This window comes from Dendrobates tinctorius, unplaced genomic scaffold, assembly GCF_039654945.1.
Source record: "Dendrobates tinctorius isolate UK_male_01 unplaced genomic scaffold, ASM3965494v1 ptg000022l, whole genome shotgun sequence".
NCBI classification, from domain to species: Eukaryota; Metazoa; Chordata; class Amphibia; order Anura; family Dendrobatidae; genus Dendrobates; species Dendrobates tinctorius.
Genome location: NW_027361690.1, coordinates 9,913,598 through 9,939,226, shown reverse-complemented (window position 1 = coordinate 9,939,226; position 25,629 = coordinate 9,913,598). Strand labels below are relative to the sequence as shown.

The window sequence follows — 25,629 nt, the reverse complement described above, 5'->3', positions numbered from 1 at the left end:
ATTTCTAGACACAAATCCAAGTGCTCTAATCCAGGGTTCCCCAACTCCAGTCCTCAAGGCCCACCAACAGGTCATGTTTTCAGGATTTCCTTAGTATTGCCCAGGTGATAATTGCTTCACCTGTACAGTACAAGGGAAATCCTGAAAACATGACCTGTTGGTGGGCCTTGAGGACTGGAGTTGGGGAACCCTGCTCTAATCAATACTGAACATGTGAACCAGTTTTATACTTTTAGGGATCACTCACACACTACTGCTGACACATGGCTGAAACTCCGCACACCTGCAGTGAGCAGATGGCCTCACAATATTATTTCAACCGAGTGGCCACTGGTAATTAAAGTTTTGGCCAAGCATCCAGTTTCAGCAAGTGGACGTCCCCTTACAGGCCAAAAGGAAAAACTTCCTTCTGCTGGAATCGCTTTACGATCATTGACATTATATTATATAATCTTTAATCATCTTCCTTTAAAAGTGGGTTGTCTACATTCTGGAAAGTGGGCACCAAACTGTGCAAAACACATAAAATATACTCCGTACATATGGGAATTATACATGATCATTTGTGTCAAGGAAGCACACAGAACCCTGCAGGACAAATCAGCAGAGGACGCAAGACATACGTGATTTCTTTGAACATCTCCAGCGTGTTACATGCCTCAGCCTCTGTTCACATTAGCAGTATGATTTTTTTTTTTCTCGTACAACAAAGCCATCACAGCCATGCTAGATTTAGCTGCAAGTATACACCAGCAAAACCCAAAAAATTTAATAGTGCCTACTAGGCTCCTGTTTTTTTTGGGTGTGCTAAGGATAGTGTTGCAGACTGTGGTGCTTGCAGCCAAAATATAAAGGATATACAGTAAAGGGCAAAGCAGACCCTAATGGAGACGTTGAATGCGAGGCAAACCCTAATGGAGACGTTGAATGCAAATGTGAACAAAACCTTACAATGCTCACTTCTGTGTATTATCGTACCCTACTGGTGGCTGGGAATGTAATACAATGATTCCTCTGAAAACAACCCATCCACTTTCTACAGGTCTGCAGAGATTTGTTACAGGACGACTCCTGCTGTAAAGGAGGAGTCCGACATTAATATTCCAGCCAGCAACGGTTGCAGTCAGTAAGAGGACCGGATCCCGGTAACTCAGCAGGAGAGAAATACTTTGAGGTATCCTCACGCTCCTATGGTGTATAAAGATGGCGCAGTGCGGCACAGAAATAACAGACTTCTCTTGTGAAGAGAATAACAAAAATAAAAATCAATCACACTCCTATCATCAAAGCGCCAGACAAAAGATCAAGTACTAGCAACAACCTGTCGATAAAAAAAGTAATAAAATAAAGCAATATAAATCTGTTTCTCTCCATAGTCCTCAGCTTCTTGTCGTTCCTCTCTGTTGCTTTGGTACAACCATGTAAACCTCGAGATCCAGAAGAGGAGGAAACACTTCATGTCCTTATAATACATTTTGGCAGAGGTGTAGTAAACAATCTGATAGCGTAGAAGACGACGATCTTATCCATACCACCAGCGCACCGTCCTGTAGGTGGCAGTGCAGCAGTGATGGTAAAGCGGGCAAAAGCTGGCATGCAACTATGCCTTCACCACCTGAAAGACACAAGGAGACCCCCAAGATTATAAGAAGCCAAAAAGCATCATACAGCACAATATGAATCAATTCCACCCTCCTCTTACCATGAAAAAGAGCTACAATGATAGAAAGGGGCAGATAAACCCTGGATTATTAATCCCTTATAGGGGTTTTAGATATCCTATAAATTATTTTTCAGATTACCAGGGTATTCCTTTAGTAGATGTATTATGGAGATTTACTAATCTACAGAAAAAAAGGGAAACAGCATCAATATCTGCTTCCATTCAGTTAAAAGTTTGGGTTTAGAAAATTCATTTATATACAGCGGGTGAAATAAGTATTGAACACGTCCCTAATTTTATAAGTAAATATATTTCTAAAGGTGCTATTGACATGAAATTCTCACCAGATGTCAGTAACAACCCAATCAGGAAAATAAATCAACCCATCAAAGCAGTTTTTTTCACGTCCGCAAGGCAATTCTTTCAGCATCTATGCAGAGTTTCTCACCCATTCAAATAAATGAGAAACCAACAGAAGTAAAAAAGCATGTATTTCACGCAGAATTTTTCCTGCCAACACTCGAGTAGTTGCAGCAGATTTTTCTGCAGCCAAATCCAGATGTGTGCATACATCCTTATGCCACGTTTTCCCACTATTTAAAACCAATTGCTTGGGGTCCCATAAGCAAGATACTTCGCTCTCAGTTTCTTTTCAAGTGATTGTTGGAAGAGGAAAACCCTTCCCTTTCACCCCCTCCTGATGTAGACAATTTTTGTTTTTGCACTTTCAATTTTTGTTGCCCTTCTTCCAAAAATGATAACAATTTTGTTATTCAAAACCTCTAAAAAAAAAAAAAGAACTCAGAGTCTAAAGGCCCTGTCACACTAAGCGAGATCGCTAGTGATAACGCTTAAGCGACACCGATTTGATGACGCAATAGCGACATCGTCAGTGATATCGCTGTGACAAGTAGCGGCGATGTGGCCCCCGCTGCGATGTCGCTGATCGTGCTCGAACGTCCTAGCCCGTTTTTTGATCGTTGGCGTCCCGCTGCCAAGCCTGAATCACTGAGTTTGACACCCTTTATGAACAATGAGCGACCTCGTTGGCGACTCATAGCTCAGCGGCGCAGGCGGGTCTAGGTTTTCTTTTGTAACGCCCCTCAGCTCCGACTGGTGGTCTCTACAACACCTCAGCATAAAAGAAAACTTAAAACTGCGCCCCCATCCATTCTTCCTGCGCACTTTGTGGATTACGCCAATGTTCTGGTGGTAGTCCTTTGTGCCTGCCTTACAAGACAGTTTAAAAATCCTGAAAGAATAAATTCTGGGCAAACGCAATAGCGGCTCAGACTGGATCGCTGGAGCTGCAAAGCTGAAGGCTAGCAGGACGCAATATGGAATGATGCTGCTGGAAATCCGTATGAACCACAAGGAAGGGAGCGCTAAGGCTAGTTTCACACTTGCTTTTTTTTGCAGCGCGTTTTTCCCGCAAAAAAACGCATTGAAAAAACGCATACAAAAGCATACAACTGCTGCGTTTTTTTCAAGCATTTTTATGAGCCTGCATGAAAAAAACGCAGCGTTTTTATGCGTTTGTATGCGTTTTTAGTGCGTTTTTACCGCGTTTGCGTTTTTTTCCAACATTAGGTGGCCCCTCACACTAACCCAAACCATGACTTTACTAACCCTAACCCTGACCCTAACCCTAACCCTGACCCTAACCCTTAACCAAACCATACTTAACCCTAACCCAAACCCTAAACCCTAACTAACCCTAACCCTAAACCAAACCATACTTAACCCTAACCCAAACCCTAACTAACCCTAACCCTGACCCTGACCCTAACCCTGACCCTAACCCTTAACCAAACCATACTTAACCCTAACCCAAACCCTAACTAACCCTAACCCTGACCCTAACCCTAACCCTTAACCAAACCATACTTAACCCTAACCCAAACCCTAACTAACCCTGACCCTAACCCCAACCCTAACCCTAAACCCCCTTAACTAACCCTAACTCTAACCCAAACCCCTAAATTCCATGGTTAACAAAAAAAAACGCATGTGCAAAAAAACGCATACATAAGCATGCCAATGCGCACATATGCGCACCCATAGACTTATAGTGGGTGTCTTGCTGTAAAAAAACGCATTGCGCGCACATGCGTTTTTTTGAGGCAAATCGGACGCACAAAAAATGCAACAGGTTGCATTTTGTGCGCCCGAGCGCATACCGCAAAAAAACGCATGCGCGATAAAACGCGTACAAACGCATGTGTATGCGCACATAAGCGCATCCCATGCAAAGTATAGGAAAAAAAAACGCATGCGCTATTTAGCGCTAAATTACCGCGAAAAAAAACGCAAATGTGAAACCAGCCTAATACGTCGTCTTTTATGACGCGGTCGTTCAATCACAAAGCGAGAGCTTACAGTGACCACCAATCTGTGCAGAGGGGCGTGGAAAAGGTGGTGCTCAATCACGCCTATCGAGGTCTGGGTCTTTTAACAATACATGCTGTGTGACAGGTCCCAACGACCGCCGAGGTCATTATACAGATCGCTGATGTGTCGTTTATGTAACCGGCGACCATGTAGCGATGCACAAACGATCTCTGCCAGGTCGTGTCGTTGTCGTGATCGCTGGTGCCATCGCTTAGTGTGACAGGGCCTTAAGGCTATGTGCACACGCTGCGGATTGGTCTGCGGATTTTTCAAAATCCGCAGGTCAAAAGATTTGCTATCTCCTCCACTGTAGAGATGATAAACCGCAGGGCAAAACCGCAGGCTAATCCACAGATATAGCCTGCGGTTTTACCCTGCGGTTTATCATCTCTACAATGGAGGAGATGGCAAACTGCAGCGGAATCCGCAGAAAAGAATGACATGTCAAATTCTTTCTGCAGATTGTAAACCTGGGCCTGGGCCTCTCTGACATTTCCTGGCGCCTGCGCACTGCAGTACTCTGCCCTGCCCTCAACAGGGCAGAGAAATGCGCCTGCGCCGGAGCCCTGACGGGTAGGCAAGAAGAGGGCTTCATCGCTACAAGATGGGAGGCGCTGGACTGGACCGTGACTCCCTCAGGACTCGAACCGGACCCGGACCGCCCCTGGATGAGTATAATATAACTCTTTTTTCTTCTCTTTCAGTGTACATCGGGGGCTTATCTACAGCATTCTGTAATGCTGTAGATAAGCCCCTGATGGCTGTGCCGGCAGCTGATAGGCGAAAAATGGGGTGACAGATTCCCTTTAAGTCAGCCAGAAAGCAGATCCCAACGAATCTGATATTGACGGACCGTCCTCTGGAGCAGGGTTTCCCAACTCCAGTCCTCAAGGCACACCAACAGATCATGTTTTCAGGATTTCCTTTGTATTGCACAGGTGAAGCAATTATCACCTGAGCAATACTAAGGAAATCCTGAAAACATGATCTGTTGGTGTGCCTTGAGGACTGGAGTTGGGAAACCCTGCTCTGGAGCATCTGACACTGACGGACCGTCCTGTGGAGCATCTGACACTGACGGACCGTCCTGTGGAGCATCTGACACTGACGGACCGTCCTGTGGAGCATCTGACACTGACGGACCGTCCTGTGGAGCATCTGACACTGACGGACCGTCCTGTGGAGCATCTGACACTGACGGACCGTCCTGTGGAGCATCTGACACTGACGGACCGTCCTGTGGAGCATCTGACACTGACGGACCGTCCTGTGGAGCATCTGACACTGACGGACCGTCCTGTGGAGCATCTGACACTGACGGACCGTCCTGTGGAGCATCTGACACTGACGGACCGTCCTGTGGAGCATCTGACACTGACGGACCGTCCTGTGGAGCATCTGACACTGACGGACCGTCCTGTGGAGCATCTGACACTGACGGACCGTCCTGTGGAGCATCTGACACTGACGGACCGTCCTGTGGAGCATCTGACACTGACGGACCGTCCTGTGGAGCATCTGACACTGACGGACCGTCCTGTGGAGCATCTGACACTGACGGACCGTCCTGTGGAGCATCTGACACTGACGGACCGTCCTGTGGAGCATCTGACACTGACGGACCGTCCTGTGGAGCATCTGACACTGACGGACCGTCCTGTGGAGCATCTGATACTGACGGACCGTCCTGTGGAGCATCTGACACTGACGGACCGTCCTGTGGAGCATCTGATACTGACGGACCGTCCTGTGGAGCATCTGATACTGACGGACCGTCCTGTGGAGCATCTGATACTGACGGACCGTCCTGTGGAGCATCTGATACTGACGGACCGTCCTGTGGAGCATCTGATACTGACGGACCGTCCTGTGGAGCATCTGATACTGACGGACCGTCCTGTGGAGCATCTGATACTGACGGACCGTCCTGTGGAGCATCTGATACTGACGGACCGTCCTGTGGAGCATGATACTGACGGACCGTCCTGTGGAGCATCTGATACTGACGGACCGTCCTGTGGAGCATCTGATACTGACGGACCGTCCTGTGGAGCATCTGATACTGACGGACCGTCCTGTGGAGCATCTGATACTGACGGACCGTCCTGTGGAGCATCTGATACTGACGGACCGTCCTGTGGAGCATCTGATACTGACGGACCGTCCTGTGGAGCATCTGATACTGACGGACCATCTTGTGGAGCATCTGATACTGACGGACCGTCTTGTGGAGCATCTGATACAGACGGACCGTCCTGTGGAGCAGCTGATACAGACGGAGAGTCCTCTGGAGCATCTGATACTGACAGACAGTCCCCTGGAGAATCTGATACTGACAGACAGTCCTCTGGAGCATCTGATACTGACAGACAGTCCTCTGGAGCATCTGATACTGACAGACAGTCCTCTGGAGCATCTGATACTGACGGACAGTCCTCTGGAGCATCCGATACTGATAAACAGTCCCCTGGAGCATCCGATACTGACAGACAGTCCTCTGGAGCATCTGATACTGACAGACAGTCCTCTGGAGCATCTGATACTGACAGACAGTCCTCTGGAGCATCTGATACTGACAGACAGTCCTCTGGAGCATCTGATACTGACGGACGGTCCTGTGGAGCATCTGATACTGACGGTCCTCTGGAGCATCTGATACTGACAGACGGTCCTCTGGAGCTTCTGATACTGACGGACAATCCTCTGGAGCATCTGATACTGGCAGACAATCCTCTGGAGCATCTGATACTGGCAGACAATCCTCTGGAGCATCTGATACTGGCAGACAATCCTCTGGAGCATCTGATACTGAAGAACAATCCTCTGGAGCATCTGATACTGAAGAACAATCCTCTGGAGCATCTGATATTGACGAACAATCCTCTGGAGCATCTGATATTGACGAACAATCCTCTGGAGCATCTGATACTGGCGGACAATCCCCGGGAGCACATTAAGTTCTGGGGTCCGGGGGTTGAGTATAGCTTAAAGGAGAAGAGTTGGTTATATTTTAAAACTATCTAGTACCCTGTGTACAGTTGGCACGTTTTTTTATTTCTTGCCCTGTTTGCGATTCTGTACCCACACACTATCATGTCCATTCTTGTAACGCAACCATTCCCCATTTTTGGGTCAGTGATTAAAGACGGTTCTGGTCACAATGATGGAAATATCTCATGTTAACTGTTCTTATGGTAGTAACAATGGCTATTTTCTTATGTGTGAAATGCAGAGAATGGAAGAAGATCCCAGCTGCTGATATTCACAGCCAGACCACCTATGGCTACCATAGCAACAATACAGAAATGCCGAACAACAGAGTATATTGTGGAACTTTTCTGAAGGACTAGTGGACTAAGCAGTCTTTTCCCAAGGAGGAAAGCTGAAACACAGGACTGATAGAAGTCCAGCATAATGTATGTAGGAATCTGATGATGTTAGCCCTTAATGCAGTGTTCTGTAGATATCTACCTCAAAGACTTTTATTGTAATGACCATATCAGAGATTATTTGTCTATATACTGGATTATAAATATATATATGTTGTGAGCTTTCAAAAGGCCCTGTAAAAGGCCCACACTGTTTGTTGGAGATTCTAACAGTAATCGAATCTTGGGTTGTCCACTGACTAGTGAATGCTCACATCATAAGCACTGTGCGCAGTGAGGATTCTCCCGTGCCGGCGCCGTGAGTGGCGGGCGCATGACCACAAGTATATGATATGCATACACGTGGTCATATGCCAACTAGACGTGCACAGCCTCACTCAACACAAGTTTGAGAGAGCTTGTACACGTCTAGTCGGAACAAGGCTACACAGCACCATAAAAACAAATCACTCTTAAAGGGGTTATCCAGCCTTGGTGTAGAAGACTGCAGACTCATGAATCCTCACGTTGCTTGCACTGCACGCTGTGAGGATGCGCTGGGAGTGGACGGTCATGTGGCGTAAAGTATGCGATTTGTCACATGACCTTGTTTTTATGGTGCTGTTTCAGACACATGTGAAAAGGTGAGCGAACCATACAGAAAGTTCATTCATTATGAACTTGACTTGGTGAGGTGGTGGGGGATCCTCCTCACCTTTTTATGTCAGAAATGGATTTCTTTTCTCAAACCCCTCGATTTCACCTGGGACTGCTGAGCAAGGTTTGTGGAAGAGCAGAAAGTATCTAAAATAGACATCTTCTAGCTCTGATCTAATGACTACAAGAAGCAAATCATTAAGCAGAAGTAGCAGTGCTGGCAGAAATACAAGGCACTGGCTGCTCCCCATCACTTACCTATAACCTCCACAACATGAACGTTCATTGCTTGCTGAGCTTGAAGCAATATTTCAGAAAGGGGCTGCGGTGGACTGGAGACCTGAATTCTCCCTTTAACATCATTAGATAATGCCAGCCACATTGTACCAAACTCTTCTGTTGAAATCATAAGAGGCCTGGAGAAAAGAAGAGGCAAACCTAATTACACCCACATGCACAATGCAGATAACAGTGCTTTACAGACAGATAATATAAATTTCCTTTTCTTTCCAAAAATTCTTATTTAGGCAAGTCAATGCTGATTCAAGGGGTCAATCACCTCTTTCGTCAATGTTACCCATGTCCCCAACACCAGTTTGGTAAAAAAATAAATAAATAAATAAATAATAATAAAACATGGATTTTTGTGAGTACTCACCGTAAAATCCTTTTCTCCGAGACGCTCATTGGGGGACACAGAGACTGTGGGTGTGTGCTACTGCCGTCTGAAGGATGACACTAGGCATACAAAAAACAAGTTAGCTCCTCCTCCGCCGCATACACCCTCGCCCCGATAGCGGGCGGAAACCAGTTTAGTGCAAAAGCAGCAGGAGAACATCCATAACTTAGCCTTAACGCAGAAAATCATATGTCTTAAAAAGGACCACCCTACATTAAATAAGGAATTATACTAATTAAATAAACAAGAGCCAACTGGCTATCAGGGTGGGTGCTGTGTCCCCCAATGAGCGTCTCGGAGAAAAGGATTTTACGGTGAGTACTCACAAAAATCCATGTTTCTCCTTCGTCTCATTGGGGGACACAGAGACTGTGGGACGTCCTAAAGCAGTCCCTGGGTGGGAGGACAACTCACCGATCCAAGCCGCATGCCCTCCTGTCTAAAGGTGTGCCACTGCTGCTTGGAGAATTTTCCTACCCAGGCTCGCATCCGACGAGGCCTGAGTATGCACACTGTAATGCTTACAAAAAGTGTGCAGGCTGGACCAGGTTGCTGCTTTGCATACCTGCTCTGCCGAAGCCTGGTGCCGAAGCGCCCAAGAGGCGCCAACTGCCCGAGTAGAGTGCGCCCCTATCCCTGTTGGATACTTTATCCTTAAAAAAAGTCAGAAAAGGAGCTCTGCAAGATAATGCTCCTAACTCCGAGACCCGCCTAATGGAAGTTATGGCTACCAAGAATACAACCTTCCTGGAGAGATATGACAATGAAATTTCCTGTAACGGTTCAAACGGGGCTTCCTGTAGGACACCCAGGACCAGGTTAAGGTCCCAGGCATCTATGGGTGCTCTATAGGGGGGCACCAAATGAGAGACCCCCTGAATGAACGTCCTGACCTGCATATTGGTAGCGATCTTTCGCTGAAAAAGGACCGACAAGGCCGATATCTGCCTCCTAAGGGAACTCGGCGCCAAACCTGCGTCTAGGTCGGACTGCAGAAAAGCCAGGATGTTGGGGACCGAAAAGGATAATGGCGCAACCCCGTGTTCTCGACACCAATGAAAGAAAACCTTCCAAGTGTTATGATAAATTCTCGCCGAGGCCGGCTTCCGGGCGCTAACCATTGTCGCAACCACTTCACGCCCAAATCCCGCCTGGGTCAGAATCCAAGATTCAACGGCCATGCCGTCAAAGCCAGGGCCCCTAAGTTCGGGTGGCAGATCGGCCCCTGAGACAGTAAGTCTGGCCGTTCCGGTAGACGCCAAGGCACGTCTGCGAGAAGCTGCTCTAGATCCGCGTACCATACTCGACGGGGCCAGTCCGGGGCCAGCAGAATTGCCGGGACCCCCTCTGTCTTGATCTTTCTGATGACCCTTGGGAGAAGCAGCAGTGGGGGAAACAGGTATGGGAGCCGAAACTGGCTCCACGGTAGGACCAACGCATCCACCACGATTGCTCGCGGGTCCTGAGACCGAGCGACAAACGTGCCCACCTTGGCGTTCTCCCTGGACGCCATCAGATCCACGTCTGGAGTCCCCCACCGTTGGCAAATCTGCTGGAAGACCTCGGGGTGAAGGGACCATTCCCCGGCCGCGACGCCCTGCCGGCTTAGGAAATCTGCTGCCCAATTTTCCACACCTGGTATGTGAACTGCTGAGATTACCGAGTGGTGCCTCTCGGCCCAACGGAGCACATGCTCTATCTCGCGCATGGTTGCCCTGCTGCGCGTGCCTCCCTGGTGATTCACGTACGCCACTGCCGTGGCGTTGTCTGACTGAACCCGGACTGGACGTCCTGCTAGCAAGTGCTGAAAACGCTGCAGCGCTAACTGCACCGCTCGAATCTCCAACAGGTTGATCGGAAGACGAGCCTCCTGAGGCGACCATTGCCCCTGGGCCGTGTGATGCCGGAAGATTGCCCCCCCAGCCGAAAAGACTTGCATCAGTCGTGATCACCAACCAATGATCTGGGGGAAAAGGCTTCCCTGACGAAGAGAGGAGTCGCGTGTCCACCATTGAAGCACCCGTCGAACCTGAGAGGGCAACCTGCACTGATGATCGAGGGAGAACGGACTCCTGTCCCAAGCCGCTAAGAGAGCATGCTGCAGGGGACGGAGATGAAATTGAGCAAACGGAATTGCTTCCATCGCCGCCACCATCCTTCCTAGAACCCTCATCCCGAACCGAATAGTGTGAGGGCCCGGTTGTTGAAGACTTCGGACTCCCTGCCGGAGCACCCAAGCCTTGTCCTGAGGGAGAATTACCAACCCTCGGGAAGTGTCGAAAATCATCCCCAGGAATAGAATCCTCTGAGCTGGGGTAAGGGATGATTTCTCCCGTTGATCAACCATCCTAGGCGAGCTAGGGTATCCAGTGTGATGCTGACATTCTCCTCGCATGCCCGAAAGGACGGCCCCTTTACTAAGAGGTCGTCTAAGTACGGCAAAACCACTATGCCCCGAGAATCTAGAACGGCCATGACGACCGCCATCACTTTCGTTAATATCCTGGGGGCCGTGGCCAACCCGAAAGGTAGGGCCACAAATTGAAAATGCCGGCCATCGATTGCAAACCGAAGGAACCTTTGATGCGGGGGAAAAATAGGGATGTGCAGGTAGGCATCCTGGACATCAATCGAGGCCAAATATTCTCCGTGCTCCATGGACGATATGACCGACCGGAGAGATTCCATGCGAAAACGCCTGACCCTGATGAACCTGTTCAGGAGCTTTAAGTCCAGAACCGGCCTTACTATTCCGCCCTTCTTGGGGACTGCGAACAGATTGGAATAAAATCCTTGGGTCTTCTCACACTCTGGTACAGGGACAATGACCCCGTTGCGCCGCAACACCTCGATGGCCCCTAGCAATGCCTCTGCCCGGGATTCCGTTTTGGGTAGCCGGGAAAGAAAAAATCGTCTTGGCGGATCTTTGACAAACTCTATTTTGTACCCAGAACACACTAATTCTGCCACCCATGCGTCGCGTGCCACCGCGACCCAGACGCGGCAGAACCTGCGCAGACGTCCGCCTACTCTGCTGTCCTCGGCTACTAGATGCCTCGAGTCATTTCGCTGAGGGCTTCTGGGACCTGGCCCCCCTTGATCTGGGCGGGCGGCCCCGCATCCTACCCAGCGGGTTGGTTCTATACGTGACCTGACGCTCCTTGTCTTGGCTATAGCGAGCTGGGGCGGAGGTATTGGCCACTGCCATCCACCCAGGGGTGCGAAATGCTCGAAAGCGCGCCTGAGGTTGACGAAAAAGCGGCCTAGTCTTTTGCTGTGGAAGGAAGCTGCTTTTTCCCCCTGTAGCATCTGAAATGAGCATGTCTAATTTCTCCCCGAATAGCCGATTACCCTGAAAAGGCAGGGAAGTCAAAGACTTCTTAGAAATAGAATCAGCTCGCCATAACCTTAACCACAAGGCTCTCCTAATGGCGATTGCATTTGCTGCCGCTAGAGCCGCGCCATTAGCCGCATCCAAGGATGCATTAATTAAATAGTCACCCGCCACCGCGATCTGACTTGCTATCAGCCACTTCCGTCGGCAAATCTCTATCCTGTAGGACTTTGTTTAAAGAATCTGACCATGACATCATGGCTTTGGCTACCCACGTTGCCGCAAAAGAAGGAAAGAGCGCTGATCCCGATGCCTCATACACCGAGCGAGCTAAACCTTCTATGAGTCGATCCGTGGGGTCCTTAATGGAAGAACCGCTAGGTACTGACAACAAGGACCTTGAAGCCAGGCGTGACACTGGGGGATCCACTACCGGAGATTCCGCCCATTTTTTACAAAGTTCCGATGCGAACGGATATCTCGTTCCCAGCGTTTTTTGTCCTGAAAAACGTTTGTCTGGACGTTCCCTATGCCGCTGCACTATATCCTCGAACTCAGGATGAGTGCTAAATACTCTATGTGGTCTCCTGGTCTTCTTAAAGGATACCTTATGACCTGCGGTTAGGGAGACATAATCGTCAATACCCAGAGTCTGATTGACTGCTTCAATAAGACTGTCTACCGTCTCCCGGTACCCCGGGGTATCCAGGTCCAAGGATTCTTCCCAGTCATCACCTGAACTCTGCTCGCTCCCAGAAAATGGTGACGGTGAGCGAGATGCCGCACTCACGGATGCTGAGGCACCGGAGGGGCCTGGAGACGCAGTACGGGTTCTTTTCCTGTGCGTCTGCCTATAGAGTGTGCGGCCCCTGCAGGCCGGAGGCTCTTGTGAGGTGGATGAACCCTCCCAAACAGGCGAGCCGTCGTCTCTACCCCTATCCAGGGCCTGAAGGGTCTCAATCGCCTTCGTGAGCGAAGCCATGGACCGAGAGAGTGATAACGCCCATTCTGGGGGATCCAGACCCCTGGGCGCGTTCGGAGTCGCAGGCTTCACATAACTTAATAGTCTGCGCTCGTGGGAACATAACCCCACAGGACACACATGCGGCATAAAGGAACGTGTGCGTTTTTCCTTTTCCAGACATACTGCTGGCGTCGGCCCACACACAAAAAATCCCTTAAAGGTTTGGGGGGGGGGGGGGTAGGAGGGTACCCTGTAGTGCCCTAGTGTGGCTCCGGGACGGGGTCGCACTTACCCGCTCCTGTGCGTCTCTCCCCGTGCTTCAGTTCACCTGCCTCACTCCTGGTAGGCTGCGATTCTTCTGTTATCGCGGCCTACCCTGCCTTGCCGCCGGGGCCTCAATTTAATCCGGCGCCCGCCCTGGAGATAGGGGGAGGCGCCGAAAATGACGTCACGCGCAGGGCGGTTCTTCCGCCCGCGGCCCAGGCCGAAGCCTCGGGCTAAATTTAGAAACGGTCCGCCCGGCCGCCCGCCTCCCCATGCCCGGCCGTGTGCCTCCATAAGACACTAAGCAAAAAACTGGTTTCCGCCCGCTATCGGGGCGAGGGTGTATGCGGCAGAGGAGGAGCTAACTTGTTTTTTGTATGCCTAGTGTCAGCCTCCAGATGGCAGTAGCACACACCCACAGTCTCTGTGTCCCCCAATGAGACGAAGGAGAAAAAGATGAGAAACAGCATAAGGCATCCTTCCGATTCCTGATGGCCATGCCCATGCTGGTCTCCTCTCCTCATCTTCCGCTGTGGTCAGCATGTGACCGCTGCAGCCAATCAGTAGCTGTGGTGAATGGATGCAGCTGCTAAAAGCAAATTATGGCAGAAGACAAGGAGAAAAGACTAGCAGGGCAGAGGAGTGGGGAATGGAACAGTAACTATATACCATTTCTTCTTTTCAAGAGCACAGTACTCTATATGCTTCGTGCACACATGGCACTGCCAGTTTTCTCTTCCCATTTCTCTAAAAGATTACTGGAAACCTCATCTGTGCACACAAAAAGTCAATTTGTTTGCAGTAATTTAGATAATGCAGTAAAAGACAATATGTCATAGATACATATGTGAGGAACACAAAGTTTGCCATCTCCGTACACCACCAGACAAACCCCTCTGGCAGTGCTCAGCCATCTTCTTCTTCAAACATTTGATAAGACTAAGCTGACTGTCATTGATTAAACTCTATAGGGCCCTGTCAGTAATCGGGGGGCAGAATTCACCAGTGTGGGCCCTCTTACATGCATCCATCAGAAGATCTTTTTGATTGGACTTGCCAAAGATACCAAGGTATTTTCTTTACTTAACGCTTTAACTCCAACACCCCAACATTAGTGATCTATTTAAAAAAAAAAATGCCAGAGAAAGCCTCAAGAGTTGATTTATGTTACCTGATAAAATCAGAAAGTACAAAGTCTAATGAAAATTCAAGCTGAGAAGGCACCTCAGACTCTGCTAGGTATGTGACACAGCCACGGATTAACTCTTTCTTGCACGGGTGTGTAGGGTGTACACTGCCCCAGCATTGATGCATTCCTTTTGCCTCCAGATGAGCAAGTTGGCAACAAACACTCCGGGAAATCTAAAATACAAAGAAATGATAGCAATGCAACCAAAGCAAGAGGGAATTCCAACATGTTGGGATCTTTGTAGTTATCATACTGTCAAGATCAACAGCTGTAGATTCCCAACTACCTTTACGCTATGTGTTTGCACTGATCTGTCTCACTGGCAGCAGCAATGGTTGGTAATTGAGGAGACTTACTGTTAGAATCTCGGAGCCTTCCACTTGTAGATTAATATTTCTAATTGCAGAACTTGTGGGATTAACAATTAACAACGCAAGGACCAAGCAGTCATCTTTCCACACTTTACTAAAGCACACAGTCAGAGTCCCACAATGTGCCAGCTCAGTGACTGCAGAGTGTGAATGCTGGGCAAGCTCAGGAGGTAAGGATGGCACACAGAGAATTGTGCTGCCACCCGGGCTGGATGGATAAGTCTCCAGGTTAGAGTTTGCAAACAAAGAAGAAACTTTCCCCTGTACTGACTTTTCTTCATCTCCTTGTGACGGTAACAACCTAGAAGCGGCTGATGAGACATCACTTGGCAGTGTCTGCGCTAGGTGATTCTGCTCCCCTAGGGGGTACAAGAGCTGTGCATTCGTCTTCTTGCCAAATTTAGACTTTCTTTTAAACTTTTGGGCGGTCTGGTCTGGTTTACCCATCTGTGAATATAAAAAGGTCACAATAATTATACACATCAACCAATTAGTCATTAACCCAATAAAATTACCTATTTATGTCTCGCAAAGCCAGTGGTCCTTCTAGCAGCTGCAAACTGCCCCCCCAAAAGAAAATAAAAACAGGCAAAACGCAGAGGAAAAAGACAGAAGATGGAAAATATTTCTCTTGGGAATGATCTATTCTTTTTTTACTGAATACAAAAAATTAGAACTGAGCTGTGAACACTGGTGTTTAGGTCCTTATTCTTTCAGTGTTATAATAATTCTATGAATCAACAGGTTTTTCTCATCTGGGGGCAAACAATTGCTTAAAATGTTTGCAATTTTCAAACTTAATTTTTATTACCTTAAATCTGAGAGTTAGATCACACAAAATAGTTAGTAAATACCATGTCCCACATGTCTACTTTACATCAGCAAAAATGTTGACACTTTTTGGTTAGGAAGTTATAAGGGTTAAAACAAAAACAAAAAAAATTTACAAAACCATCATCCCATCTGAAGTGACTAAGGGGTATATATGACAGAAAATACCCAAACTTGACACCATTCTAAAAACTGCACCCCTCAAGGTACTCAAAACCACATTAAAAGAAGTTTATTAACTCTTCAGGTGCTTCATAGGAATTTTTGGAATATGAAAAGAAAAAATGAACATTTAACTTTTCATCACAAAAAAATTACTTTAGACCCAAATTTTTTTACTTTTGCAATGGTAACAGGAAAAAATGGACCCCAAAATTTGTGCAATTTCTCCCGAGCATGCCAATAACCCACATGTGGGGGGGGGAAACCATTGGGGACACAGCAGGGCTCGGAAGGGAAGGAGCGTCATTCGACTTTTTGAATACAAAATTTGCTGGAATAATTGGGGGACACAATTTTCGTGTTTGGAGAGCACCTGATGTGCCTAAAAAGTGGAAACCTCCCACAAGAGACACCATTTTGAAAACTACACCCCTCAGGGAACTTATCTAGATGTGTGGTGAGCACCTTTAACCCCCAGGTGCATTGTGCAATGTCTCCTGAGTACACAGATACCCCATATGTGGTTGAAAACTACTTTGAGGCACAGTGCACAGCTCAGGAGGGAAGAAGTGCCATATGGGTGGCATGGTGGCTCAGTGGTTTGCACTGCAGCCTTGCATCGCTGGGGTCCTGGGTTCAAATCCCACCAAGGACAACATCTGCAAGGAGTTTGAATGTTCTCCCTGTGTTTGTGTGGGTTTCCTCCAGTTTCCTCCCACATTTCAAAGACATACTGATATGGATTCTAGATTGTGAGCCCCATCAGGGACAGCGATGATGATGTCTGTAAAGCGCTGTGGAATTAGTAAAATAAGTAAATAAATAAAAAATAAATATTGAAGTTCTAATTTTGCTGGGCTGATTTGAGGGTACATGTCCCATTGGCAAAGCCCCTGAGGTGCCAGAACAGCAGAACAACCCATAAGTGACCACATTTTCCAAACTACACTTCTTAATGATTTCATCTAGAGGTGCAATGATCATATTGACACCACAGAGGGGTCACAGAATTTTATACCATTGGGCAATGAAGAGAAAAATAATTATATTTTTATCAACAAAATTTTGTTTTAGCCCCAGATTTTGCATTTTTAAACTAAAACATGGGTAAAAATAGCACCAAAATTTGTTCCACAATTTCTGCTGAATGTAGAAATACCTCATATGACTAGGGAGGGACGGAGCACTATTAGCAATATTGGTGATACAAGAGGCATCCGGGAGTACAGAATTTTCTATAATAGTTTGCGGACTTCATATACAATGCTAGAAGAGCAGAATCCTCCCTCAAGTGACCCAATATTGGAAATTATACCCGTTTGAAAATTTATCTACAGGTGTCGTGACAATTTTGACTCAATGGGTGTTTCCCAGAAACAAGCAGCAGTGGATGTTGCCGAGTGAAAATTGCAAACTGTCATTGTAGTTACCAGTACGCTGTAGTGTCTGTACATTGTGCCCAGCTCATGCACCCGTAAATTAGGTGGGCTCTCATCACTACAGAAACGCCTAACATGTGGACACTAACTGTGATTTAGGCACATTGGGGCTCAGAAGGGAGGGGGCATTTGGATTTGGGAGCACAGAATTTGCTGAATTTCTTTTGGGGAGTGAGGAACATTTTGCATTTCCAGAGCCTTTGTGCTACCAGTAACGTAGAAGCCTCCTATATTTCCGTTAACAGATGATGGACCCGAGTGACGACTTGCTTTTTTGTGGAATGAGTTGAAGCTTTTATTGGGAACATTTTACAAAACATTTTGGATCACATTTATCCAACTGCTGTTGAGCAGTTACATCAGGGTCTCCCTTTAAATCTCAGAGTGACGTAATTCAGACGAAAACCCTGATGGATCCATTCACTATAATGAAGCCACAGAGTTACTCTGGACTCTGTCTGCCTCTGTTCAGCAGTGTCCTTTTTTCCCCCAGAGGTGCACGAAACTGTGGCCAACATCACATTTATGCACTCCTAATAAAAAGACTTACACAGCCGTATCACAGGTCAGACGGCGTCCACAGTGCCTTCATCTGCCGCCTCATTATAGGGAATCTTACGCCGGGGGTTCCATCTGAAAAACGTATTTCAGAGAGTTGCACGGAAACCCCAGTGTAAGGGTTTATTGCAGAGCGCAGGATAAATGTGCGCCGAGCCTTACTGCGATCCTTGGGAGACAGAATGAAAAAATCAACAGCAGGTGAAGACTTTGTTTTACTTATTTTTTTTTGCCATTACTCGTGCGGTATAAATGATTAGACAAATTTATTCTTTTTGTTGGTGCGATTACAATGAAGCAAAATTCATATCAGGTTTTTACATTTGGCTACTGTCACACACTAAGGCTATGTGCCCACGTTGCGTTTAAATCCGGACACTGAGAACCAGACTCCTTCCCAGAAATCACGCGTTCTTTTCCGTGCGATTTCACCGCGATTATGTTCGCGATTTTCGCGTGCGATATTCAAGCACTTTCCAAGTGATTTGAAGCATCGCTTGGAAAGTGATTGACAGGTTGGTCACACTCGTCAAACATGACCAGGTTTTTACTATTGAGGCCGCCTATGCTGCATCAATAATAAAAGAAAGAATGTAAAAAATAATTAAAAAATAAAAAAAAAAAATCGGGGTATATTTACCTTCCGACGTCCCACGCAGTCTCAGCGACGCTCCCGTTCCCAGCGATGCCTTGCGAGACCTGTGATGACGTTGGTTTCGCGTTGCTATAGCGATCTCACGAGACCGCGTCATCACAGGACCTTGCCGCAAGGCATTACTGGGAACGCTGAGACCCGGGAAGGCTGCGCGTGACGTTGGAAGGTAAATATACCCCGTTTATTTTTTATTCTTTTTTTTTTACAGGGGTATGGTACCCAGGGCCTGGAGGACAGTCTCCTGTACTCCACACCGTGGGTACCATCCGCACATGAGACGCTTAACTTCGCGCATAGTGGGAATAGCCACATGCGGGAAGTAAGCGATTCTCATGCATTCCTATGGGTGTGGAATCGCAGCAATTCTTTGCGATTCCGCACAAAAGGTAGGTTGCTATGGACAGACCCTACCTACGGCGTCTCAACCTAATACCCCCAGAGGGGGATTAGAGAGGGTGCTGCTGTCACCGTCAGGGGGCTGCTTCCTCGCCTCGACCTCAACCCAAGACCAAAAGGAATTGGGGAAGGAGGGGGGTCTCAACTTCGAACCAGCACCCGCAGGACTGGGGAAGGAGCGACATGGGGAACCGCCATCTCAACTTCAACTGGGCACCCCATAATAGGGGGTAGAGGAAGGTGCCATGCCGGGAGTCTCACTGAGGAGACCCACTTTTCTTCATCTGTCATCCGAAGAAAAAAAAAAACAGAAAAAAGAAAAATCCTTTAGGTGTGCCTCCTTGCAACACTAAGCAAAAACTGGGAAGGCTGACGCCGTCCAGGGGTGTATACTGTAGAGGAGGAGCCATAGTTAATCTTTTTCAGATTATGCATAGTGTCGCCTCCTAGTGGTCAGCAGCATAACACCCATGGTTCTGTGTCCCCCAATGAGGCGACAGAGTAAATTTCTTTTTCTTTATTCCTTAGTCTATATAATATGTTGTCAACCAAATCTTGAAGACCATCCAGGTGTTCAAATTTTTCAAGCTGATCCAAAAGCTCCACCACCCGGTGGCTGTTTTTTTCAAGATTGGCTGACCTTTTTTCAATAATAAACTGTAATATTTTAAGGGAAAAATTGGCAAACGTAGTGTCCCATTCGAGTTGAGTATTGGAATTCCCCAAATCACCTGCTAGTGATTTATAAACTACCAGACCTTTAGGGACAATTTTGGCTTGAGTATATTTTTCAAGTGTATGTAGCCACCTCCCACAAGACTCTCATTTCCATAAATAGGTATTTTTCCAGTGATTTGAGTAAACCCCTGGCCTGGTTGCTTGTATCTAAGAGAGAGCTATTAAAGGGTAGACGTGCTTGAATCCGTGAGAAGCGTTGGATTCTATCCAATTTGAGTGCATTGATCGCCATAGGTGCAGCCTGTGTGTATGTGCACAGAAAAAAAGGGGGGGGGAATTCTGTATATTGTATGATACACTGGCGCTCCTATGAAAGAAGGAAGTGACAAAAGAGCTGCTCGTGTTAAATCAGGTTCTGTGCTAGTCCTGACTGAAATGAGGGGAAAATGCCAAAACATGCGATAACACCTGCGCTTACAATAAAAGTTGGCTGAATCTAGCACGGCCACCACTAGAGTGGCCAAGGTAGCACCTGTGAAATCTGTAAGTAATTGGTTTGCATATAAAATAAAACAATCGCGGCTGTATTAGGCCCATAAGGAGCAGGCACGAAACTTACTGGAGTCTGCCTGGTGCAGGAGAGTACTGGGAGGAAGCGCTTGATAGATGCAGAGTGTGCTTCCACTGGATGCCCGCTGTCAATAGCTGCACGGTATAGCTGGAGATGAAGGTGAAGTGAACCGCCGAGGGAGCATCCTGCCTGGGCTGAGGGGAGACCTTTGTCGCTGCCGTGCAGCTGGATGGATGAGACACCGCCGTGAGACAGCGTTGGACGCGAGAGGGGCGGGGTTAGCTTCGGGTGACGTCACCGAGGGACAGGCGCTCGAAAGTGTTAGATTTCCGACGCGTTTCTAAGGTGCTCAGACCTTCTTCATCAGGGATACTGACCTGATACATGTCCTGTCCTATTTATATTGGCCCCTAGCCTCTCCTGCCGCAGTCTATAACCAGTGTGAACACTCTGCGACCAATGTGATAAAACCGAATATAAGAGATGTGGGATTTGGTATTAACCGATTCACTGAATGTGTCCTTAGAAATTAATAAGAAAAAAAAATATGTATAGAAAACAAAAAAACTTTATTAAACTACCATATGCAGAATATATTATATATATATATATATATATATATATATATATACATACACACACACACACACACACACACATACATATACACTACTGAGTAGTGGTGATCTCATGCTCATGCTGTATCCGAACAAATTTTAAAAAAAGAGAGACCACGTTTCATGACCCGGGTAACGGGAAAATATTTGTCATTAAAGATTCCACTTCCTGTACCCACCACTGGGGTCATATACCTTATACAATGTCCGTGCAATAAAATATGTATAGGGCGCACGAAGCGTAGGCTTATGGACCGTATCAAGGAACATTTTAATAACCTTGAAAAGGGTTTTAATGGCCACCCACTGTCTAGACACTTTCGAGAACTCCACAATAAGTCTACACGGGGGGGGGGTATATTTTTGTGGAATACAGGTGGTTCGTAATAGCACTAGAGGTGAGGACTACCTCAAACGCATGTCCAGAGTGGAGTCAAATTGAATTTTTACCCTGGACTGCTTGGCCCCTAGAGGGCTTAATCAGGAAATAGAGCTCTATGCTTTTTCATGATCCCCTAAAAGAAGTCATTCCAATCATTTTTAACGGCTTTTTATATTTATATACTGCAGCTCCTTGATGATGTTTTTAGATTACCACATTCCCTTTATGGGGTCTGTTTAGATCACCACTACTCTGTCCCCTTTATGTATATATTTTATATATTTTCTACACAGTTTAATAAAGTTTTTTTGTTTTCTATACATATGTATTTTATTATTAATTTCTAAGGACACATTCAGTGAATCGGTTGATTCCAAATCTCACATCTCTTATATTAGGTTTTAATCACATTGGTCACAGAGTGTTCACACTGGTTATAGACTGCTGCAGGAGAGGCTAGGGGCCAATATAAATAGGATAGGACATGTATCGGGTCAGTATCCCTGATGAAGAAGGGCCGAGCACCTTAGAAACGTGTCGGAAATCTGACCCTTTCGAGCGCCTGTCCCTCGGTGATGTCACCCGAAGCTAACCCCGCCCCTCTTGTGCCCAACGCTGTCTCACGGCGGCGTCTCACGGCCGAAGCACGCCGCTTCTCATCCATCCAGCTGCACGGCAGCGACAAAGGTCTCCCCTCAGCCCAGGGAGGACGCTCCCTCGGCGGTTCACTTCACCTTCATCTCCAGCTATATCGTGCAGCTATTGACAGCGGGCATCCAGTGGAAGCACACTCTGCATCTATCAAGCGCTTCCTCCCAGTACTCTCCTGCACCAGGCAGACTCCAGTAAGTTTCGTGCCTGCTCCTTTTGGGCCTAATACAGCCGCGATTGTTTTATTTTATATGCAAAACAATTACTTACAGATTTCACAGGTGTTACCTTGGCCACTCTAGTGGTGGCCGTGCTAGATTCAGCCAACTTTTATTGCAAGCGCAGGTGTTATCGCATGTTTTAATATTTGAGAGCTATAATTTTTCCATATTTCTGCTGACAGTGTCATGTGACAGTTTGTGTTTTGTGAGATGATTTGATGTCTTTATTGGTACCATTTTCGGGCCCATTACATTTTTTGATTGCGTTCTATCCCGATTTTTGGGAGGCAGAATAAACAAAAAACAACAATTCAGGATTTTTTTTTATGCAGTTCTGCATGTGGAAAAGTTGATAAAGGCAGCTTTATTCTTCAAGTCAGTACAACTACAGTGATTAGAGATGGGCGAACCCGAACAGTAAAGTTCGGCGTCCATGCCAAACACCTACTGCTCGGGAATGGACACCGAACACGGACTTCATAAGGTAGTCTGTGTTACTGTTCAGGTTCGGCTGCCTGAACACAGAGACCGAGGGCTTTGGTGGAATTAGGCGTTAGGCGAGTATAACAGTGTTTGCTATTTTTAAATAAAAAAGGAAAAGTGTGTTTTGTTTTATTTCTAATAAAGGACTTTATTCTGGCTGTGCCTTTATTTACCATACAGTGGGTACGGAACGTATTCAGACCCCTTTCAATTTTTCACTCTGTTTCATTACAGCCATTTGGTAAATTCAGAAAAGTTCATTTTTTTCCATCATTAATGTACACTCTGCACCACATGGTGTCCACAATGGTGGACAGCCATTCTCAGGTCTCTCCAGAGATGCACAATTGGGTTTAGGTCAGGGCTCTGGCTGGGCCAGTCAAGAATGGTCACAGAGTTGTTCTGAAGCCACTCCTTTGTTATTTTAGCTGTGTGCTGAACGTCATTGTGTTGTTGAAAGGTGAACCTTCGGCCAAATCTGAGGTCCAGAGGACTCTGGAAGAGGTTTTCATCCAGGGTATCTCTGTACTTGGCCGCATTCATGTTTCCTTTAATTGCAACCAGTCCTGTCCCTGCAGCTGAAAAACACCCTCATAGCACGATGCTGCCACCACGTTTCACTGTTGGGATTGTATTGGGCAGGTGATGAGCAGTGCCTGGTTTTCTCCACACATACCGTTTAGAATTATCACCAAATAGTTCTATCGTCGTCTGATCAGACCAGAGATTCCTATTTCTCATAGTCTGGGAGTCCCTCGTGTTTTTTAGCAAACTCTATGTGGGCTTTCATATGTCTGAGGAGAGGCTTCCATCGGGCCACTCTGCCATAAAGGCTCGACTGGTGGAGGGCTGCAGTGATAATTGATTTTGTGGAACTTTCTCCCATCTGCCTACTGCATTTGTGGAGCTCAGTCACAGTGATCTTGGGGTTCTTCTTTACCTCTCTCACCAAGGCTCTTCTCCCACGATTGCTCAGTTTGGCTGGACGGCCAGGTCTAGGAAGACTTCTGGTGGTCCCAAACTTCTTCCATTTAAGGAATACGGAGGCCACAGTGCTCTCAGGAACCTTGAGTACTGCAGAAATTCTTTTGTAATCTTGCCCACATCTGTGCCTTGCCACAATTCTGTCTCTGAACTCTTTGGCCATTTCCTTTGACCTCATGATTCTCATTTGGTCTGACATGCACTGTGAGCTGTGAGGTCTTATATAGACAGGCGTGTGCCTTTACAGCCTTTACAAATCAAGTCATATTAGTTTAATTAAACACAGCTGGACGCCAATTAAGGAGTAGAACCATCTCACGGAGGATCACAATGAAATGGACAGCATGTGACTTAAATATGAGTGTCTGAGCAAAGCGTCTGAATACTTATGACCATGTGATATTTCAGTTTGTCTTTTGTAATATGTTTGCAAAAATGTCTACATTTCTGTGTTTTTTTCAGACAAGATGGGTTGCAGAGTGTACAATGAGAAATAAAATGACATTTTTTGAATTTACCAAATGGCTGCAATAAAACAAAGAGTGAAAAATTTAAAGAGGTCTGAATACTTTCCGTACCCACAGTATAGTTAGGATTAGTAATGGACAGGTGTCTCATAGCTGCCTCTCCATTAGTAATCCGTGGGCTTGATGTCACCTGACAATACAAAGGCGACATCAACCCCACAATTATGAACCCCACTTGCCATCGCTACAGGGCAAGTGGGAAGAGCCAGGCAAAGCGCCAGAACTGGTGCATCTAATAGATGTGCCTTTTCTGGGCAACTGTGGGCTGCTATTTTTAGGCTGGGGGGCAATTTTCATGGCCCCTTACCAGCCCGAGAACACCAGCCTCCAGCTGTCTGCTTTAGCAAGGCTGGTTGTCAAAAATGGGGGGACCCCATGCCATTTCTTTAAATTAAATAATTAAAAAATACTGCATGGGGACCCCTCTATTCTTGATAACCAGCCTTGTTTAAGCTGACAGCTGAGAGTTGCAGCCCCCAGCTGTGAGTTTTGCCTGGCTGGATAACAAAAATACAGGGGAACCCACGCTGGTTTTCTTTTTAAATTATTTATTTACAGCGCAGGAGCCGGCTAATGAATACTCTCATCAGCCGCTCCTGCTTTCGCTGTTATTAGCGGCAGCAGGTGTCGGATGATGGGAGCAGTTGTCCCAACCGCTGACACCAGTGACCGAAGGTAAACTTTATACCTCCGATCACAGCTGAGCGCTCAAACTGTCTTTTGACAGCGTTGGAACTGCGGCTCTCTGACCGGCAGGGATGATTTCACCGCCGATCAGAAGCGGTGTTTGCCGCGCTGTCAGGCACATGACAGCATGGCAATCACTGGATGTTCGGGCCCCCCCATTCAAGTGAATGGGGTTGGGGTACGGTTTCGGGTACTGATTCGGTACCCGAACGCAAACTTTTTGTAACTGTTCAGCTCGTACCGAACATCCAGGTGTCCGCCCATCTCTAACAGTGATATCACACTTATATCATTAATGTTTTGGCGCTTTTACACAAACTATTTTAGAGATTAACTAAATATTTCTGCAACTCTTTATTTGGAGAGCTTTTTTATTTTTCGGCTAATGGAGACGTATGGTGGCCTGTTTTTGCTGGACAAGATGATATTCGGTGATACTATTTTTATTTACATTTGACTTTTTGATACCGTTTTATTCCACTTTTTGTTTGGGGGTATGATGATAAAGGAAATTTTTTTGCCTTTCTTTTACGGTGTTCACTAAAGGGGTTAACTAGTGGGATAGTTTTATAGGTTGGGTCTCTCCGTTTCGCGGCAAAACCCAATATAAATACTTTTAGTGCACATTTGATGGTTTACTTTTCATATTTATTTATGGGTACTATATATATATATTTTTTTTTAAATACTTTTACAATTTCTTTCACTTTTTTTATGCTTAGTCCCACTATGGGACTTTTACTTTCTGCAATCTGATCACAGTTTAAGGTACAGGAATGCAGAAGCATTGCTATACCTTATAAGCGGTCAGTGCTGCAAACACAAGTTAGTTAGATCATGCACTGCGCATGATCTAACTAACTTGCTAGTGCCTGGTGACCCGAATGTTGTCATATTGACATTAGGT

At 46.7% G+C, this 25,629-nt stretch overlaps 1 protein-coding gene across 2 annotated transcripts in view; it reads right to left on the bottom strand.

Moving 5' to 3' along the window:
• Positions 1–432: 432 nt before the first annotated feature.
• The window catches only part of AP4E1 (adaptor related protein complex 4 subunit epsilon 1), a 109,915-nt gene continuing 84,718 nt past the window's right edge, over positions 433–25,629 (bottom strand). For both annotated transcript variants that reach the window (XM_073568431.1, XM_073568432.1), the window contains exons 18-21: positions 14,866–15,327; positions 14,492–14,682; positions 8,338–8,495; positions 433–1,615 (exon numbers count right to left, since the gene is read on the bottom strand). In XM_073568431.1, the coding sequence (XP_073424532.1) occupies positions 1,464–1,615; positions 8,338–8,495; positions 14,492–14,682; positions 14,866–15,327 (963 nt within the window). In that variant the 3' untranslated portion in view covers positions 433–1,463. The remainder of the gene's footprint in view (positions 1,616–8,337; positions 8,496–14,491; positions 14,683–14,865; positions 15,328–25,629) is intronic.